Source organism: Anopheles moucheti, chromosome 3 (assembly GCF_943734755.1).
Source record: "Anopheles moucheti chromosome 3, idAnoMoucSN_F20_07, whole genome shotgun sequence".
Classification (NCBI taxonomy): Eukaryota; Metazoa; Arthropoda; class Insecta; order Diptera; family Culicidae; genus Anopheles; species Anopheles moucheti.
In genome coordinates this window covers 83,157,427-83,175,764 of record NC_069141.1, presented here as the reverse complement: position 1 = coordinate 83,175,764, position 18,338 = coordinate 83,157,427, and the positions used below count along the sequence as shown (strand labels likewise).

The 18,338-nt window shown below is 44.4% G+C and overlaps 1 protein-coding gene across 1 annotated transcript in view; it reads left to right on the top strand.

Moving 5' to 3' along the window:
* Nucleotides 1-17,811, top strand: part of LOC128304336 (uncharacterized) — a 41,832-nt gene extending 24,021 nt beyond the window's left edge. The window contains exons 5-13 of the mRNA XM_053041514.1: nt 183-326; nt 430-630; nt 2,713-2,781; nt 4,535-4,644; nt 5,043-5,257; nt 7,721-7,859; nt 12,004-12,109; nt 13,662-13,821; nt 15,842-17,811. Coding sequence (XP_052897474.1) covers nt 183-326; nt 430-630; nt 2,713-2,781; nt 4,535-4,644; nt 5,043-5,257; nt 7,721-7,859; nt 12,004-12,109; nt 13,662-13,821; nt 15,842-17,811 — 3,114 coding nt within the window. The remainder of the gene's footprint in view (nt 1-182; nt 327-429; nt 631-2,712; nt 2,782-4,534; nt 4,645-5,042; nt 5,258-7,720; nt 7,860-12,003; nt 12,110-13,661; nt 13,822-15,841) is intronic.
* Nucleotides 17,812-18,338: the final 527 nt, after the last annotated feature.

The following is an 18,338-nucleotide window of genomic DNA, read 5'->3' as shown; positions in this document are numbered from 1 at the left end:
CGTTTTTTTCGAAAGAGTATATTATTTTTAGAATATTTTTTAAACTCACCCAGTGTGCTCGAGGCGGTACATTTGTTTTACTACTTTTGTTAGTGTATTCGTTTATTTGATTTCTCTTTCACTGCAAGTAAGTATAGGTAAGCTCTGTTGTAAAAATCATATATGTTGATTTATTTATACAGTGTACACCCATTCCCGGGCTTGGCTTTCGACGCGGATCCTATCGGTGCATCTGCCGAAAGGGATACTACTTTCCCGATACGACGATCGAGCAGAAGTATTTCAACGGCAGCACGCTGGAGGAAGAGTATGAAAAACTTATGCTGGTAGGAGACACTGTTTTTTTACGACTATCGTACAGCGATGGCTGCCCGTGTCCAGTTGCATTAACACACACAGCGATTTGGTTTGTTTCCACTGTCATTCCAGAGCGAGTACAGCACCTACAGCATCCCGAACTCGTACGAATGTTTGCCGTGCGCTGAAGGGTGTGACTCCTGCGAGGATGCATCACCGTGTGTGGCTGCCCTGAACTGGCCGATGCGTACGTCCATCCTTGTGCTGGCCTGCGCTGTCATTGGGCTGCTGCCACCGGCGGCCGTGTTTACCTTCAAGTACCAGCAAGTAAAGGTAGGGAGGCAACAACGCGCACGGTTTGCATTTAGAATGCTTGTTTACCTTTCATTCTGAGTAGCGCAACGTACCTTCGTTCCGTTGTTATGATATGGGAAAAAATCACGAAAGCCTAACGCAAACATTTTGCAGCTTCATTTTTTCTGACTCGTTTTTTTGTGTGTGATACTGAACCACGGAATGGTTTGACGTTTGATGAAATGAAACAGATTTTCAATTCATTTATTGAAAGTAAACTATGTACAAGCCTTGTATTTACATTTCAATGTAGATTGGATTAACTTATTTCAAAGTATTATGTAGGGCATATTATAAAAACCGCTATATTCGTACAAATGAAAACATTTATTTTACCTCCGATATGTTCTTCGTGTTGGAAACATTTTTTTATCTTACCTACATAGATTTCGAAATTATATTGAGCATATTGGGAGATTTTCTATATTTCAGTTGAGAGCTGGGCAGCTTTCAAAAAGGAAGGAAACTCTCTTAAATCTAAACATTCTCAACCATCAATTTATAAGCTTTACATTGACGAATTTGCTGGTAAAGTATCAACCGAGAAAGTTGTCTTTTAAGCAAGATCTAGTGCAAGACTAGTTTCCTTTCGAGCAAGCTTCAGGGAGCGTAAAGGATTTCAAATCTATTTTGGAAAATTCTGGTTCTAATTGGAAAACTCTGCCAGACAAAACCGAAAACCCTGCATTATCAATTCTAGAAACAATGTGTTTTGTTTTAAATTAATTAAAAAGCATTACTTAAAGCTTCAATCTTTTGTAACTGGTTATGATCATTATTATAACCATCATAGTAGGCAAACGCCAACTCATATCAGCTAAAAATAGAATTTTAATACACCACACCGACGAGTTAAGCTGCTGTCAGTGCAGTGGTTTTCCTTGGGTGGGACTTGCGATACGATTCGTACTGCAAATTGAACGGCAGGTACGCATCCCTGGTGCTTGATGTGATTATTTTCCACCAGTCGCGAAAACACAAGCTAACAAAACAACGAACAAATGCACCTACATACATATGTTTACATCGCGGGATGTGGTTAAAGCAATGAATTGTTGACACCGTGTACGATCCGACTCATCGAACTTTGTGGTTCGAGCTGCACCGGATGGATGTTGCAGCCGTGTGAGTGTGTGTGTTTTTTTTTGTTCCCGACAAACACAATGAAGGAGTCCTCTCGCGTAACAGGAAATGTAAATTACTTTTTTCTGCTTTGTCACCTTCCCTGCTGACTCTTCGAAGCTGACCGACCTTTGGCATTACATATTTAACACACACTCGCGCGAGCCCTGCATACGTGCCGATGAAACCCACGAAGGTTTATTTTGCCACCTTTTCATTACGAGAATCACGCTGCCAAGGTCGTTACATTAATTTATTCCGGTTTTACAAACGTGTGTTCGCGTAGTACAGTGCTCGGGATCACACTCCACCGTTCGGATGGAGGTGTCAGTGTCTGATTGGATGTTTTAAAAATGCAACAAAATTGCGGTGCTGTCATGAGCATCAACAGAGGGAATATAATTGAACTACTTCAAAAAAAAGGTGGATTACACTGAGATTAACTAAGTGGGCGGCGTTAAAATATTAAATTGAAAGCTTCATTTGCACACTAGAGTGTGTTTTTATGTTATGGCTTTCAAACACTAAAAAAAGCACAAAACCCCTTCTCAGCATTGCACTTTAATGGGGTTCACTAAGTAAAAAGCTTTAATCGTAACAATACAGCAAAAAAAAACAATAATACTATGGCCATCTGTCCAAAGCTACGATAAGCTGCATATGAAGGGAGCATTAGCGTTACGGTTGCCTTTGATGCCGTATCGGGGTTTTTTCTGGTTTTCCACCACTTTTTCGCTCTTAATTTTCCATTTTTTTTCCACCCACCGTCAATGGAAGGAAATTCAATTCGCACAATTATTTGTCCGTGAATTTGTACCAAATTAAATTGTTCCATTTCCGAACCATTTTTAGCGTATAAAAGTAGCTGCCAGTGGCAAGAAAAACAAAACAGTCAACTCATTCCCTTTCGTTCCTTTTTTTTTGGGGCGCACATTACAGGTCGTACGTGCTGCCAGTCCGGCATTGCTGCGTGTAATTGCATTGGGCGCATTTTGCATTTATTGTACGGTAAGTATTCGCTTCCATTTTTTTGTTGTATTTATCTGGATTGCTTCTGGGCACCAATGGTGGTGGGAATGTTTTAATTTTACTTACATACTCAAATATCCATTTAAGCCTTCTTGTGTGTGTGTGTGTTTTTTTTTGTTTTTATTTTGTAATTGCTTCATTTCACTCGGTCTTGCTCTCTCCCGTCTGTTGATAGTACGGAACGGCGCAGGGTCACGCAACCCATTCAAAAGAATACATTAATCTTTCGTTTCATTACATTACAAATGGTGTTTTTCGAAGGGTTGGTTTTTGTTTTTGTTCCTTGCTTTACTTCATTTCCCGCTTTCCGGGTGCCGTTTTGCAACGTTCGGCATTGGCTAGCGAATTGCCCGTTTGAAATAAGATATCTTTATTTAATTCCATTTCGAATCGATGTTTTTTGTGCTTATCCTTTGGGATGCAACACATTACTCAACGTTTCCTTTTTTATGCGCTGGTATGTGTGTGTATAAAAGTTATTTCACTTCGGCGATAGCTATTAATTTGCAATTAAAGTGCCATGTGAGAATGTTTAATCCGTTTTTAATGTGGAAAATTTTGCATCCATCGTTGTGCACGATTAATTGATAAAGAATTGATTAAATAGTTTTACGGATGGAAGGATTTAACATATTGATAAAGTTAACTTGAAATTAATTTGAATTGTATGTAAACAAATGTTAAAAGTGTTTTTGAATAATGTTTCTGAACTACGAATTACAAAAATATACCTTTAATTGATTTAAAATACTAATTAAAGAAAGAACTGGGCAATTCGACATGAAATATTAAAAGTAGCTACTGTTGTGTTAATATATTAACCAAACCATAAACAAACCACAGCAAAATACAGCAGGAAAAATCATTAGCCGGCAAATTGTTGATTGCGATTATACTTTCCGCGTCCGGAAACACAATCTGCATCCTTGACAACTTCTCGTATCCGAGACGCAATGTCCTGACATCCGACTGTTTCCCCTAATACCGGACAACGATGGTGCCGCTTCTACCACCGTAAACAATTCGACGTGAATCAAAGCACGCTTCACATAGTTTTCAACACCCCCAACTCCGCTTAACCGGTTCCCATCCCAGTGGCGATAATATTGTGCCATCGCGAATGCCACGCGCAAAACACACCCGATCGTCGTATCCTCCCGTGTGCGGGTCAGTGGCATTAAAATAAATTTTTCATTTCGCTTTCGCTTCCTTCGCCACAAACCCAACGTGAATGGGGAGGGCAAAAGTAAAAGCAAATTAAAAACTACCATCGTCCATCGGGCTTCCTGTCCAGGCGTGTTTTGAGCGTTGCGAGGTTGTGCTGTTATTTCCGCGGGCATTTTGTGTGCTCTTCCAGCACACGCACACACCCAAGCGCTAGACCGCAAACAACGATATTCGCACCCGAAACGTGGCTGAAAGTAAAAGAAATCTAATTTTAACTTCATTCGAACGCCGACAGAATCACTAATTACGTGCATTTACATAACTAACTGCTGGTGCACCAGAGGGACCAGAGGACCAGAGCGAATTCGGAACGATTTTATTACAGAACCGCTCAGTCAATCGCACTTTTTGCTTCAGACGGTTTATTTTTCTGTTGTTAATAGATAGCGCGCTTTAATTTGCCCCCTTTTTTGATCATTTTCTCTACCCTTTCTTCATTTTCGTATGAAAAAAACAACAACAACACCATGGTGCGGTATTTATTCGTGGAAATTGTGGACGACAGTCGGTTGTGATGTATCCGCCCCCTTCGCTCTACTCCTGTACCGCCCGCATTTGGTTGCGGGAAATTGGATTTTCCCTGACGTACGGGGCACTGATGTTGAAAACCTGGCGGTAAGTATTCGGGACCGATAGGCTTCGTTGCTCAGTTTTTCACTGGACAATCACAATTAACTTGCTGCTGGTGTGCATGTGTAACCATAGCAACCGGGTAGAACAGGGAAGTGTTACTCCCGAGAGAAACACATACAAAACGAAAAACTGACAGCAGCACCAAAGTACAAAGAGAACAAAGCAAAAGAGAAATTCGTTTACGCTTACATCAACAAAGACGCATCAAACTGTATCAAGATTAGTTACTGTAATAGAACAAAAAATCCTTCCTAAAGAACTTGTCGAGAGAAGCAAACCACTCTTAAACACAAGACAAGAAAAAAACAAACCAAGGACTCATTTTTTACACGAGTACATTCCCCGTCTAATCGTTCCATTTTATTTTTTGCTCCACACAGAATATCGGTAATTTTTCGCGTCCGTTCGGCGAAAGCGGTCAAAATCACGGATGCGTACCTGCTGAAGCGGTTGGGCGTGCTGTGCGGTTTCGTAGGAATTGCATTGCTGGTCCGGACGTTGGTTGCGCCTCCGGTCGTGATCGTCGGTCGAACAGCGGACAATCTGAAGGCGTTTCTGTGCAAAACGGACTGGTGGGATCATACCTTCACCTCAAGTAAGTACCCGGCCGCGTAAGATTGCTAAACGATACGGCAGATGGTCGGTTTGGAAAACAAAAACACGCCCCACACAGTGCTCGCCTAGACCTGGGTGGAGGGATTAATTAAAATGTTTTGGCCCGTTAAATTGGCTTCGGCCAAGTAGAAGTGTTGAAAGTGAAGTTTGCCGTGCACCGGTGGGTTTTTGCCGCAGGATGTATGTTTAAGTAGGTCACTTCCTTTTGAAAGTTACAAAAAATATCATAATTAAGGCGCCCTCGATCAGGATTACTTTGAATCGTGTTAATGAGCATAAGCAGCACCTGTTTTGTCTCTAGTTACTTCCGCCCTTCGAACGGGTTTAATGAGTAATTGAGATGTTTGCTTTGTTTGTTATTGCAATGCAAGTAAAAACATACATACCAAAACAAATAGCAAAAAGACTGTTTGATCAATGAATAGGTCTATCGTAAGATAAATAAACGTTAATTCCTTTTAATTCGGTATTGAAAAGGGATTAGGAATCATCCATTCATACCTTGACCTTGACGACTCGCTACCTTTTTTTGTCTTTCCCCATAACTGCTCTGTCAGTCGACTCTGAGATACCGTGAGAGGGTTGGTAATCTTCGGCAAAACATTCATCTTTAATCAGTCTGCGTTGCTTTCTTGGTTTCTCAGAACAATTATGGGCCAAGGCTAGATTATCAGAACACCCTCTTTGGTGATAAATTTCTTCATAAAAGCGACAGTTTCAGCCCAATCACCCCAATTTCGAAGAAAGGAACATATCCTATTCGCTAATCGTAAAGCTCACCTAAAGCTGGCTGGGAAACATGACGCATTTCTCAATTTCCCCAGTGTTGAAGTTCTCACAAACTCCATCAACATTTTTTGTTTTTCAAGTCAGTCAGTAACTTGTTTATTTCAATGTTCAGCAAAGGGTTTTTCCTTGTTCTCAAGCTGGCATTAAGAACACCGATGTTAAATCAAAGCTTTAGCGTTACGGCACCTAAAACATTATTTATTCACTTAGTGCTAAAGTTTTGTAGACAGGTTAATTAAAACACAGTTTCTACCGGGTAACATAATGTTTGTATTTATTCCCCCTGCTTTATCAGGGCGCTAAATGTACCCCCATCTACCGTATAATTTGAGCACCAGCTATTAACACTAGCCATTACCGAGATGCAAACAAAACAACGGCATAAATCTTCACACCTTAGCAGGATATTTATTGGCTCTACCTGAAGTTCGGTGTGTTCGGTGCCAGCACTTGCACACCGCTGGGCTCCGCTGTGCTGACATACTTTGTAAAAGTGATCATTATTTTTCCTTCCGGTCGTAGCGGTTTGTAGGAGGCTTCTTCGTTTTTTCCTACTGCTGCAGGCACCACCTCCAACGAAAGAGTATAAACGTGTATTTTCAAAACAGCTTCCATTGCTACTCTTACTTCAGAAGAGTTCTTTCAAACGCAGCATGCTACGGTTTAAATTACTAGCACATGTTGCAGAAGCCAGCCGGCAGCCTTCGGTTTCAATGCCCCGCTTCAGCGCGTAAAAGTTGCGCTTACAATATTGAACTTTCCCGCCTGGCAGGCACATATTGCCAAACACGGGGGTGCATATTGCACACGGCCAGCTGGCTTCCGCTGCAAGTTGGCTGTAAATCTGTCGACGAGCTCCACCAGCTCACCTGCACTGTTCGAGTGCAATGAAAAACCTATCCTCGTTGAGTCGAGTCTAAAATATAGCAAAGCTGCGAGAGAAACCCTCGCCCGAAAAGAATTGCGTAAAGCTCCAGGGCTTCTACAGGATCAAGTTCAGCTTTCATAAATTGTGTCAAACTTTCCACGAAACAATCTGCCGAAGAATCTGTTTCCAGACAAAAACAAAATAAAGTTAACAAAGTACATTTGAACTCGCTTCACTACACTATCTTTTCACTATCTCCATGCATGTTTTTATCCACCGATGCGATTTATAAGTCAGCGGGAAACGTGGGTCAGATTCTTTTTCCATAAAACAACAAAGGACGCACGGTGTATTGTGGAAAGTTTTGTTTTTTTGTTGTTTTGTTTATTAAATTGTAACGTGTATGTTTTATCGAGCGCACCGAACGGACCCGGCAGCAAAATGTGTTTACCACAGAAAGGCAAAACGGTCCCTGGTCCGCACACGGTACTGCATCCATGTCCGCATCATAAAGCAAACTCTGCACTTTGTTGTAAATACTATATTATACCCCTCCGTCCCAGTGTAGCAGCAAAAACCAGCCAAACTTCCCACTAATGCTAACTTTCTATCCTTTCGTTTCACGGTGTGTCGTATTTTTTTTTCGAATATCTTTTTTCCTTCTGCTCCGTGCGTGCGTGTTCACTTCCGGCTGTACGACGGTACCACGGTCGGAAATATGGACCGCAAAAACCGAACCGGTTGGTTGCCCGCTAACTACAACAATGCTGCCCGCGGACCGTACAGTGGAGGTCCTGTTTCTGGCCTGGGGTGTCCGGCTCTGCATCATGGTACGGAAGGCACCGTCCGAGTTTAACGAAAGCCGCTTCATATCGATGGCGATCTACAACGAATTTCTACTGACGTGCTTCCTGAATGTGTCAATGTGAGTATCATCCTTTAATGAATGTGTTTTGCCATTTTACGTCCGTCCCACAAATGAATTATGTGGTGCGGTTTTGCTGATTGTTGTTTCCATCCAATGCATGCATTGTCCTGGTTTTATTTTTTCCTGATGCTTCCATTTTGTTTTATACCTTTTTGTCAAGCTCAAGGTATAAGAGTTTATCCTTCGTTGGTAATCTGTAAGAAATCTTTAGGTCCTATTAGGAAACCGTTGAGTCTATTAGTTTCATAACTCTCCACCAGATGGCGTCTTTAGTGTGACAATCAACGTAATTCCTGAAAAACACTTATTGCTAATAACATTTCACATTCATTTACATGCAATATCGACAGAGCAGTAAAATTACGAACCAGTACAGCTCGTTTAAATATTAATTTGCGGACGTCGGTCATTTCTGTTCGTGTTCCGCGCTATCCAGCACATACGCACAGTTGCCTAATTGGAATGAATAATTTTAACTGCGCTCCCTGATATCTGCTCTTTTCCACGCAGCCCGAAACAAGAAATGATCACAAACCGAACCGTTTGTGGAGATTAATTATACATTCCGTTTCCGATTGAACCGCCCCCAGGATATGGGCCACAATCGATACTGCGCTTGTCACAGGTTGACTGTAATAGTATGGTTGTTCATCTGTCGGAAGCAAATGAATATTTTAATATGGAAATTATTATCCTTAAACACCTCACTTGTCATTGGACTCGTTCGCCCCGGAAAGTCGCTTTTTCTCCCCTTTTCTGTTTCCCGGTGTGTTGTACAACTTGTTACTTGCATACGGTTCATTTTCACGCTGTACATAACCGACAGCTCCAGCAAGGGGAAGAAGCCCGTTCACCGTACTCGAAAAGCTATTTCCTGCTCTACCTCACACATGCTTTGCGGTTTTCCCATACTGGTGCCGTGCGGGAAACAGATTGCCACAATGAAACCGGTCTACCGCCGTTGCGCTACCAGAACAGGCAGAGTCATTTGTTTTTTGGCTCACACGAACGGCAGCAGCACATTCTTTAATGCATTCCGAAGTAGCATTTGAATATTATCGGTGCTTAACTTGTAGTTGGTATGCATCATCATCCGCTGCGCTGGAAAGCTGGAAAGAGAAATAGAAAATCCATCACACGATCGAAGGCATGGGATGTAGCCGTTTTTCCGCCCACATTGATCTTTTTGTTATCTTTCGCTCTTTCAACGCACACACACATTCGTACGCTTATCGATGTGTGCATGTGTTGGATTTATGGATGGGAAGCCCGGGCTACAACAGCTCAACCATGGCTTCGACGGTTCTTCCTTTGCATGATGGGTTTTTAATGTCCATTCTTGGCTACTGCTGGCCACCGCCATTCCGATCCAGCCTGCTCCAGATTGTCCCTCCGGGATACCCATCTGCTAGGTTTTCGGCTAATGGCCAGCCCAAGTAGATGCTCGATCAACGAAGGCGTCCTGTCGCTATGCAAATAAGGCGCATCATTGATATTCAAGGCGAGCAAGTATTTATGGGAGAAAATGTTGCCTTGCCGTTTTGTTGCCACTTGCCTGCTTCCGCGTCAGCTCTAGGGAGTGTAAAGGAGGGAAACTTTTCTTCTATCACTAGGATTTGTTTGTGAATCCGTTAAGCTGCTGAAGTTTTTGTCTTTCTTTTTGCTGGATGGATGATGGGAAATTATTCACAGTGTATAGATTTTCAATTAACATCCAGAGTTATTGACGAGGGTCACGCGTTTGATTGATTCGTAGTGCTCGTTTGAGGGGGTAACATTTATTTTCTTTAAGTAATCTTTTCAAAAATTGAAGCTTTATAACATGATTGTATCAATCTCTTTATTCTTAAATACTCACTATTCAAAGCACTAATACTTTCGTAAAAATAAGATTCCATCTTTAAACATTTCGGCATTCAAACTGCCCGAAATAATAAAAAGCTGATTCTCAATTCCAACGAAGCACTCAAGATGAAAAAGTAAATCATCTCATGTTTGATGAAAGCTTCCTTCGAAACCATAATGTGACCTCTTTTCTTTAAAACGGAATGAAGAAAGCTGAAATCGGTCCCTAACCGTATCATCCTGTCTGCTCGCAGATGTTCAGAAGAAACCACACTGACCGCGCTATTATCAGTCTACTCGAGAACGGTTCATGCATCAACGGTTTGACGTAAGTCGGCCACACTACCAACTCCACCATCACCCGGTGCGATTCATCTTTTAACGCAACCAAACCCTCAGGAATGACGGCCGGCCGTTGCCTCGTTGGCTGGTCAAAATAAATAGATTTCATTTTCTGGTCATGTCTTGCTGCCACCGGACCTCTTTTTAACTTTGTGTCCCGCGTACCGCACGGAACGTGAAAAAAGATGATGATGTTGGATGATGGTGGTGGATGGCAAAACGAAAGCGGCGAACGAAAAAATCCACTCAAATGCCCACTCATCCGAAGGATCGAGATGAAATACACTGTTCCACCCTAAATGGAGAACGACGCAAAATGTTCCATTTTGTATCTGCAAAGGAAAGAAAATACAAAACCCAAAAGAGGGGGAACACCCGAAGAGGCAAACACACCGGCAGCAGAAGAAAACAAAACATGGTGTAAAATAAATCAACCCCGCTTGATGACCGTGCGGGGATGGTGTGAAGAGCGACTTGAACGCGGATCACAGAAAAAGACAGCACCGGATAATAAATCGCTCGTGCCCGTCCGCTCCGCTACCGAGCGTACTGGCAGCGCGTAGCACAGGCAAGTCAAAAGCTGACGGGTGTCAAACACGGCCAACGTGCCGCCTTTTCATCCCATTCAGCGGTCAAATGCGTACCGGGGGGGGTTTATCTTTTTTTTATTATTTTTGCTGTCAGAATGTTGAGAAACCGCGTATTAAGACGTTTGTCTTTGCGCCTCGAAGCAGCAAATGATGTGGCGTAGGTCGCGAGACCTCCCGCGACATAAACTATGCAAAACATGATTCGCTGTTGAATCTTCCCACCAGCCACAGGGGGGGAGTAATGCAAAAAAAAAACATGGAAAACAAGCCCGAAGCCCTTACGAGCGTCGATGGATTGCCCCTGGAGTGTCAAATGGTGTCGCTTTTCACAGCACTATTTTTCGCCGCGTGCAGCGAAGAAAATGCTTCAACCAAAAAAAAAACCCACAGTAGAATAACAAATGTGAAATTGTTTGTGGGGAAAAAATAATTTTACTTCGTTATTCATTGAAAGAGAAACCGAATCGGTGCAGCAAAATGAGCAAACCTTGTACTAAAAGCCATTACTTGATAACTAGAAAATGTTCGAGTGGGGTGGTCACGAAATATTTACATCCCCCAACATTATTCACTTTCATTATACAATACCATTATTGAAAATATTTACTTTACTACTCTCTTCTGCCTTAAACATTTCCCCAAACATCGTAGCTCCCCCAAGACATAGTAGGCCCCTATAGAGATGGAGTGATGGAGTGAGTGAATGAAGGTGTTCTACTGTGAGAGCCATTTACAAAACTCCTGCCGCAGGTCAAGACCGCGATGCGGTTGTATCGTCCGATAAAAATAAGTAGAAACATATTGTAACAATATGTTTAACAAGATTAACTGCCTGCAGTTTGAAATATTCATTCCATTTTGTTCTAGCTCTAGACACAAACATATGACCGCTAGACTGCACACCGTGTATGAATTGCATTGCACGTCGTTTATCTTCACACAAAAGGTAGCAAAAACTATCATTTATTTAGAAGATATTTAAACGACCTCTACTTGCTGAAGGGTAGATTGTTCTGTTCACTCTCAAAAGTGGAAGTGTTGATGATCATTATGCATCAGCAAAAAACGCCATTCAACTCCGTGCCGGAAGAGATTGCCATTTTATCTGCCATTTCTACGAGTTTATTTCTATGTGCACCGTAAACTGATGCAGTTTGCTACAGTGACCGCAACCAGCATGCACCACATAACCTTCTTTCGTTCGTTTTATCAACACAGATCATCTCGTCTTTCTGTTTGTGCTTTTTTTTTCTTCTTTCAAACAACAATCTGCAAAATTGCTTCCATCTCGCCGTTTCATTCTGAATGGTCGTTTTTATTCACCCGTTTTTTTTTCTTCGCTCTACGATCTTGTCTCGTTCCAGGTTGTTCCTGCAGTCACCGGCTAATCCCGATTTATTGTACATCATATTTTTCTGTCACACGCAGCTCACGGTCACGCTACTGTTGGCTTTGATTTTTGGCAGCAAGGTAAGACAAAAGAAACCCCCTCACCCGTGCCCCCCGTGAACGACCCCCGTGAACTGCCATCGTGCTGGGTGCTGGTCTTTCACATCAGTTTTATTAGTTTCGCATTCGCTCGTTTCTCGTACGCTGGCCGCATGATCCTCGCCGGTTTTCCCTCGATTGTCGAGAGAGTGCTTGATTGCTTTTCTTGCCATGTGTAAGTGGGTGGTGTACCTTTCGTATCGCCTCCCCCGAAAACGAGGAAAACAAAACAAATGTATCCATCGTTAAGACAAACAATCGTTAGCCGCTTTCTTTACGCTCCGTCAACGGCTCTTACGATATTGCTCTTCAACCCAAAAAAAAAATAAAAGGCTTCAACCGAAAAGAAACACGTTCTCGGGCCACTTTCGTGGTGGGGGCCTCTTGTGCGATGAAAGGTGGCGTCGGTGAAGAAAAGCGACCGCTTAAAATTCAACCATTTTTATTTGGAGTTTTTCAGTATGTGCTTTGTCCAACCGGACTAGCCGTCTTGTATTGAAGCCACCGTAATCGGCGCTTGGAAGGATCTATTTTTACAGGTCTCGAAGAAAGTCTAAGAAAACTAAAAGGGACAAGAAAAGCAAAGCAAAAAAGCGGGAGGAGATAATGAACCAGTGCTAGATGATAGCGATCCGGTAAATAAAACCCATCGCTCTAAATGAAAAGTACACACGGTGGCACTACGGCCGAAGTTGGTCGACACTTTACGCTTCCAGGCTACCGCAGGCAAGGACACTTGGAATGGGTTTCTGTTTCTGTTTCTGGTTCCGACTATTTCTGGCTTCAGCCCCCTCAACCGTTTCAAGTGCGGTTGACAATTTCCAGGAGGTGTTTTATTGAAACTTAAGTCATCAACAATCATCCGTTGCCATCATTTTTCATACAGACAATCGAGGAGAGGTGAGAGAAAAGCGGGGATTGTTTCGAAATTAACTTCAGCGCTCGAGGATATTCTTCGACGGTTGTTTGCATTCGATTGCAAAATAGCTCGAGTTGATTAATTCAATGTCAATAACATGGGACGGATTTTTTTTGTTCGGAAGAAGAAAAAAAAAGCACAAACAGAAAGACGAGATGATCTGTGTTGATAAGTATTGCACACTAAACATTTCCTAACGATGTCAATGTCCTACACAGGGTTCAACTAAGGTGAAACTCTTTTAAGCTATTGCCGATACCGTTACCATGATGGATCTCGTTAGCTCCCTCTCCCATCAACTGTAAGTCATGTCTTGTTACAACTTTCTCCGGTCATCGGTACGAAGTTTCCAGCAAGCCGCGTCACCTTTTTCGAAGGTCCACCTTCAACAGGAATTCAGCCAGCCATTGCTCAAGACACACTTGGAAGCGTAAATTCTCCACCTCCTCAAACAACCCGAACTGTCAAATTTGATTCCGTGTAAATACCGTACCCAATTGCTCGAAGAATCTCGGCGCTCCAGACCTCATCTCCACCATGGCCCATTGCCACCGTTGGAATGTCATTCATGATTACTCTCTTTTTCTTTTCCGTTCCATGACCACTCGTTCGCAGGTGTACCTGGTATTCCGGGGTGGTGGCAAACATCAGGACGACCCAACCGGGCTCGGCATCAAACCGTCCGGTGCCAAATTTATTAGCCGCTCGCACGGACGAACATTCGCCAACGCTAGCAGCGTCACGACGTCTACCGCTCAGCTCGGAGCCAACATGGGTCAGTATCAACCATCTGTGTGCCGTTAGTGGTAGTTTGCCTTTTATTTCTTGTTTGCTTTAAACGGTCACCTAAGGTAAATGCCGATGCAATGTTACCGTTTGATGTCCAATGTCCAATCAGGAAAGAAAGCTGACCCGGAATTAAAACAAACAGTGCGTGTACGGGCACTAATGGAAGTCATTGGGCACACAAATCACACATGGTCGGCAGAACGTACAGGAACTAAAAAAAAAGTAGTTTACATTTTTCTTCCATCGACTGCATTGGGAGGGATTCGGTGTTTTCACTTCTCAGATCCAATTCCGGTCTGCCGCAGTTCCGGACTTCGACTCCGGACTCAGATGGCAAGAGTTAAGGTGGACAGAATCTCTTTACAACTCCTGCCACGCCACACTTTCCCAGAATGCCAGATTGTTTTCGTTTCATTAAATTCAATTTGGGAAACTATTTGACATCTCGGCCTCTCGATACTGGGCGACCGGGCGAGTACGGTTGGAGAAAACTGTTGAAAAACTCGACGCTCCCATTTGTCAATGATCGTTGCGGGAGGGATGGGGACGATCAACGAAAAAGCAGATCAAGGGGTTGAATTGCATAGAGCAAAGCAAGATAGAACGAGAAGGAGCGAAAGAGTGAGCGAGTGCGAGAAGAGGTTGAAATTCGGACAACCAAATTGCGTCCTTTTGCGTCGTTGTTCACATCGAACAGCAATGAGAGCACTTTTCCCCCTTTTCACATACTTGTATGCTTGAGCTTGCTCCATTTTTTTATGCTTCTCAACCCACATTTGCCATGTTATACACTCGAGCGTCCGGACACGGTCCAACTGCAGACGCCACTTTATAGCTTTGGCAGAGCAAATAACGGACCAAACCAATTACATACGAGCTTGAGGCAAATTTCGATAAATCACTTTTCGGCAGAAAGGTTGTTGCACACTGTGTGCAGCGCGGGACAAAAGGAATCGTGTGTGCGCCTGTCCTGCCCGAATTATCCCCGAAATCGATTGTCTCGAGCGGAAGGAGAAATTATACTTTGACCCGCTTTCTATCGTGCCTGGCAGTGATCAAGTGCCCTTTTACTACATGGCCATCGATAGTGGGCCCCGAATGGCGGTACCTCCGATGATGAATGCAGTCCTGGAGTGGGGAATGAGCACTCGACAACTGGACCACCTAAGACACATCCTTCAGGAAATGAATTATCGTTATCACATTCTGCACGAGCGCCGTATTTTCGGACGCGATGCGTGAACAAAACGGGGTTGGCCCCGCGGTAGAGCCAAATGATCGATCAGCCATTTTCATTATAGGAAATACCAGCGGGCGTCGCCTTTGTGTGCGAAAATATGAAGATGGAGTTGGTTGATATGAGCGAATATTAGCGTGTCCCCGAAATTGATTAGACGTGTGAAAAATGGCATCGTTTATTTAGCGAATGTAACGTGAAAAATGTCTAACAAACAACATTATTCTTCGGTTTGCTTTAGTCTATGAAGATAAAAACGTACGGCTAATGTGGAATACCAGTAGATAGTTTGTATTGAATATTAAGTGATGGGACGTCCGAGGGTCTGTTTCGACTCCAAGGACGAAATGTTGGATTTGGCTTTAATAAAAAATAGTTGTCAATTCCGGTGCTCCAGATTACTCCATTTGCTCCAAAGTGCTCCGGAACATACCTACTGCTCCAAGCTACTCCGAAATATTCATTCTCCGGGCACATTCAACTACTTCAGTGTTTTTCCTAATAATCCTGAGATTTCCGACATTGGATCAATCTACCTCCAGCAGAAAGGAGCAAATTTCCCATGCCTTCTGTAAACTAATTAACAATAACGGATATTAACCGTCATTATAGTCGTGCCAGTATGATTATCTCATCAACTTCCCTTCATGTATGATTACATTCAATCAGCTTAACTTTACACATCGTTCTAGCTACTGGAGTTATTTTCACAATTACGCTCCTTTTCCGTTTATCTAATCTTAATTCACTTTTCATCCATATCTTCCAGCCAATGAAGGCCGGTTGACGGAAACGGAAGCACTGGAAGAGCTGAAGCTTCTTTACACCCAGCTACAGCGGCTGTACGAGCGCATTCCACAGCGTGGTGCAGCTATTCTGACCGTCGCTAGTCTGATGGAAGCTTGCCGTACCACGTCGCTTCGGCCACCACCTGCCATCGGTGCGCCCAGCCCACTGAAAGCGATCCAGAGCGCCGGTATGACGGGCGCACCGGACGGCTTATCGATGGCATCGGGGGCAACGGGCATCTTGGCAGCCACTCCCACCACCATACAGAGGATGGACAAGAGCACTAACACCAACACGACGGCAACGATCCCGAACGGGTCAGTGGCGACTGCACCCGGAAATGGGTCGATCGTTCCGATGCCTTCCCAGACGCGCATCACCATCACGGACGATGCGGACGGCGTGCAGGAAGCCGGAGACCGGGAACGCCACAAACTGGGGGCCCGTTCGATCGACGGCAGTGTCTTCCGGCTCGACCATCAGCAGCTGCAGTGCATGTGCAGTGGGGCGGGCGACGAGGAACCGTACGCCGGCAGGGATGGGCTCTCGCGCTCGATGGACCTGGAGGTGGGCGGACGGAACAATAATTGCTGCTGCAGCTGTAGTTGCTGCTCCACGACTCGTACCACCGGCAATCGGCAGCAACAGCAGCAGCAACAGCAACATCGGCGTACCGATAGTGTGATAAATAATTCCACCAGTGCCGTGCTGCTGAACAGTGCAAGCGGTGCGGTTAATTGTAATTGTAAGATAAGTGGAGTGAACGACAAATCCGGTTCCGGTGCAGTGAGCACCGTTGCCGGCCGGCGGAAACCGGACGTGGACGGTGCGGTGAGTGCGGTGCCGTTGCATAAAGCCAAACAACACACCTCGGAGCTGGTGCTGAACTGTCAGTTTGTCGGTGGGAGTAATGGTGGTGGTGATTGCGGGTTGGGGTACGTTGCACCGAACGGTGCCAGCACGGTCGGTGAGCACCGGAAGCAGCAACAGCAACAGAACTCGGAACAGCACCATCATCATGCACCTTCCCATCCCCAGCATCATCAGCGTGCCTCCAGCACCAGCGAGTGTGGTGAGTTCAGTACAAACGCTTTCGAATCTTGTGATAATCTGCTACATCAGCAGCACCACTACCAGCCACAGCAGCAACCCCCACACCACCACCAACCGAACCAGCAGCGGCACAAGCTAACGGGCAGCGGTGCCGGTGACAGTGTAGATAGCCATGCCACCCAAACGGGCCCGACGGTGGCCGGTACCCTCGCCCAGCTAACACCCGCGACGGACGAGGCCACGATCCGGTCGGTGAATTTAGAAAAGTTTAACAAATTGTACGCCAATAACAACAGTAGGATAGATAGCCTGAAAGAGCACTTTCTCATGCGGAACGCACTCACGACCGCGCTGCAGAATCTCGAAATTGAAAATCGGTCCCGCGGTGCGATGGGCCATGGACGCCTTCGACCACGGCATGCGAGTGACGACGACGGTGGGGACAGTGCGGACCGTGGCTTACCGGAACCGCGAGATGTAGGGGACGACCAATCACGCATCGTCATCCGTGGGACGGCGGTTCCCGCGGTCAGTAATCCCGGTGCGGATGAAGCAATCAATAGTAAATGCAATAGTAGCAATAGTAGCACCAGTAGCTGTAACAGTAGCAGAAGCAGTGGTACTAATAAGCGAAACAACAATGACAACAGTCAGAGCAGCAGCCGAAACAGCAACAGTACGAATAACAGTGCCAACACACCGGAAACATCGGCTGCCGGAGAGGGCGGTGGCGTTGGAGGTGATGGCGGTGAGGCAGGGAGCGGTGCGAGCGGGAGTGCCGAGGTGGGTAGTTCTAGTGGTGGTGTTGGTGGAAGCAAAAAGAAGAAATCACCCGATAAGCGACTCGTTATCGATTTGAACGATCGCTCCAAATACACGGAAGAGGTATCGGTATGAGTTTGCTAGAAATTGATCACCGGAAAATGTAAATTTTTTGCAAACGGAATGTGTACAAAGAAACCCCACGTTCGAGTAGGTAGACGAAACACAAACACAAACACACACACGAACGACAGCGAAATGATACAAACTGAGGAAACAAAACGAAAACGAAAGCACAATCAAACTTCTTCAGCCGCATTGATACGGACGCGACCGCTAGGGAGAAAACACCATGTGGACACTTTTGTTCATTTCCCATCTTTATTGAACTTACCATCTCAGCGGAAAAGACACAGCTAGTCGGGCGGTTCTTTTCCTCGCTTTTCCCTTGCCCGCATTCATCCTCGTGGAAGATTGGACTGGTATCGGTTACGATTAAAGTCGAAACTGTCGGTAAAGCTATCGTCGCGGTTGGTAATGTTCCATTTTTATCATCACTTTCCGCTTTATCTCTCGTATACGTCATTGTGTGGAAGGACAATTGTATTCCGCACTGGACGAGAGAATGTTTTAGAAAACAACATGACCAAACAAGATTACAA